General features: G+C 51.7%; 1 protein-coding gene across 1 annotated transcript in view; it reads right to left on the bottom strand.

Moving 5' to 3' along the window:
* Window positions 1–885, bottom strand: part of LOC110335994 (class II histocompatibility antigen, M beta 1 chain) — a 4,117-nt gene extending 3,232 nt beyond the window's left edge. The window contains exon 1 of the mRNA XM_021218431.2: window positions 738–885. Coding sequence (XP_021074090.1) covers window positions 738–792 — 55 coding nt within the window. The 5' untranslated portion in view covers window positions 793–885. The remainder of the gene's footprint in view (window positions 1–737) is intronic.
* Window positions 886–1,848: the final 963 nt, after the last annotated feature.

The following is a 1,848-nucleotide window of genomic DNA, read 5'->3' as shown; positions in this document are numbered from 1 at the left end:
CCACTCTTCTCCAAATATCATATGGTGGGATTGACTTCCACATCTGGCAGAGGCATGGGTTTGGGAATGAGCTTGAGATTCATGTGCACAAGGCTGAAAACAATGAGCGCCATTTCTTCTGTATGTGAGACTGGATGACAAGGGAGGACAACCCAAGATTCCCGTGTGGCATGCATGGCTGTCTACCCCAAAACAGACCTGCAGAGCACCTCGTTATTGACAGGGACATAAGGGTAATGTGGTTGGCATACTTGTGATCTCAGCACTGAGGCAGGAGGATTGCCATGAGTTTAAAGCAAGTCTGGCTATAGAGCATGACTGTATCCAATTAGAAACAGGCAGACACACAGACACACACACAGACAGACAGACAGACAGACAGACAAGAGGGAAGGGGAAGAGACGGTACACGAAAGAAAGAAACAGAGTCAAGGAGAAGTCAGTTTTGCCCTGTGCTGGGAACATTCTTGACTTCTGATGCCACAGAACACTTGTGACATGCCAGGCACCATGGACCCAGCAGTACCCAGTCCTAACCTATGTCCCCGCAGGGACATCCTTCGCACAGTCTACGAGAATGGCTCATTATTAAAATTGCTGTAAAATCCAGTGCNCAGGCTGGAGGAATGCCATAGGATGGCGACTCGCTACTCTGGGACACTCAGAGCTGCTAGCACCCATGAACATGTTNTACCCCAACAGGAGCAGGAGAGGGAAGGTTCAGGAGGGGACCTTACCTGCTCCCATGCAGTCCAGACTGAGGGCCAGCAGCAGCAGCCAGGGTGCAGCCATGTTCCACTCTCTGAAGGTGCAGGAAGGTCAGGCCAGGGGCCACCTCCTGCAGGGGCCTCAGGTTCTCTCCTGCCCCAGCCTGGACAAGTGATCTTCACAGGTACCTCTTGCTCAGGTCCCTTGATCTTTGCTGCCTATGTAGCCCCAAGTCACTCAACCCCTCCTTTGTACCCACTAACTCAACCAAATCTGTGGTCCTAAAGGGAGTGGTCAGATTAGCTGGGTAGGCAGGTCAGACCAATCACTGAGTNACTTAGCCTAGCATCATCAGTTATTAGGTAAACCTCATTGCGCCCTGTGCTTTAAGAGCAGAACCTTTTAGGTGGTTTCCTGAGGTCCCTGGGGGTAATCACTGAAGCATTTCCAGGATATACTACCCTGGCCTGCCCCTGGGTTGACATTCTCATCTCACAGACTTCCAAAAGAAAAAAAACAAAATACAAAAAAAAAAAAACCTTCTAGAGAACTTTCTTCCTCTCCGAAAGTGATGTTGCCTAGGAGATTGTGCATACGCCCCTGGTCTGTCTTGTCACTCAGAAGGACACAGGTGCCAGAGGCAAGACTGTAGGGAAGGAAGGAGGTACAGATAGTGTACACAGTTGCCTTGAGTCAGAGCAGGACTGGCCGACAGAAAGCAATCCACCTTAGAGAGCCGGGGCCAGCCTGGAAACCCCAGTCTCTCCAGGGCTGGGTACCAAGCCTCATTTCCTCCCAGGCTGTACAAACAAACAACTCTGGGAGCCAGGACGCCATATCTTCCTGCACTCACGCATCCCTAGGGCGCTNCCATTCAAGCTCTTGGTCAAAAGCTGACCTCGGGCCCAAAGCTCAAGTGTCNTCCCCTCCAGAGTCTCTGCTTCCCTGAGTGTGCCCCTGCCCCATGCTCCACTCTGGTGAGCTGACCTCTGGGTTATGAAGATGCTACAGTAGAGAGGTGGCACCCCGACTATTCTCCTGGAGAGGACATTATCTACTGACGACACTTGGGTGTGTTTGCACACGTGCACACGTGTTCCTGTGTGGGGGTGCTTGTGTGTATACGGCATGCATGCACCT

This window comes from Mus pahari, chromosome 18, assembly GCF_900095145.1.
Source record: "Mus pahari chromosome 18, PAHARI_EIJ_v1.1, whole genome shotgun sequence".
NCBI lineage: Eukaryota > Metazoa > Chordata > Mammalia > Rodentia > Muridae > Mus > Mus pahari.
This window is presented reverse-complemented; position numbering and strand designations above follow the sequence as displayed.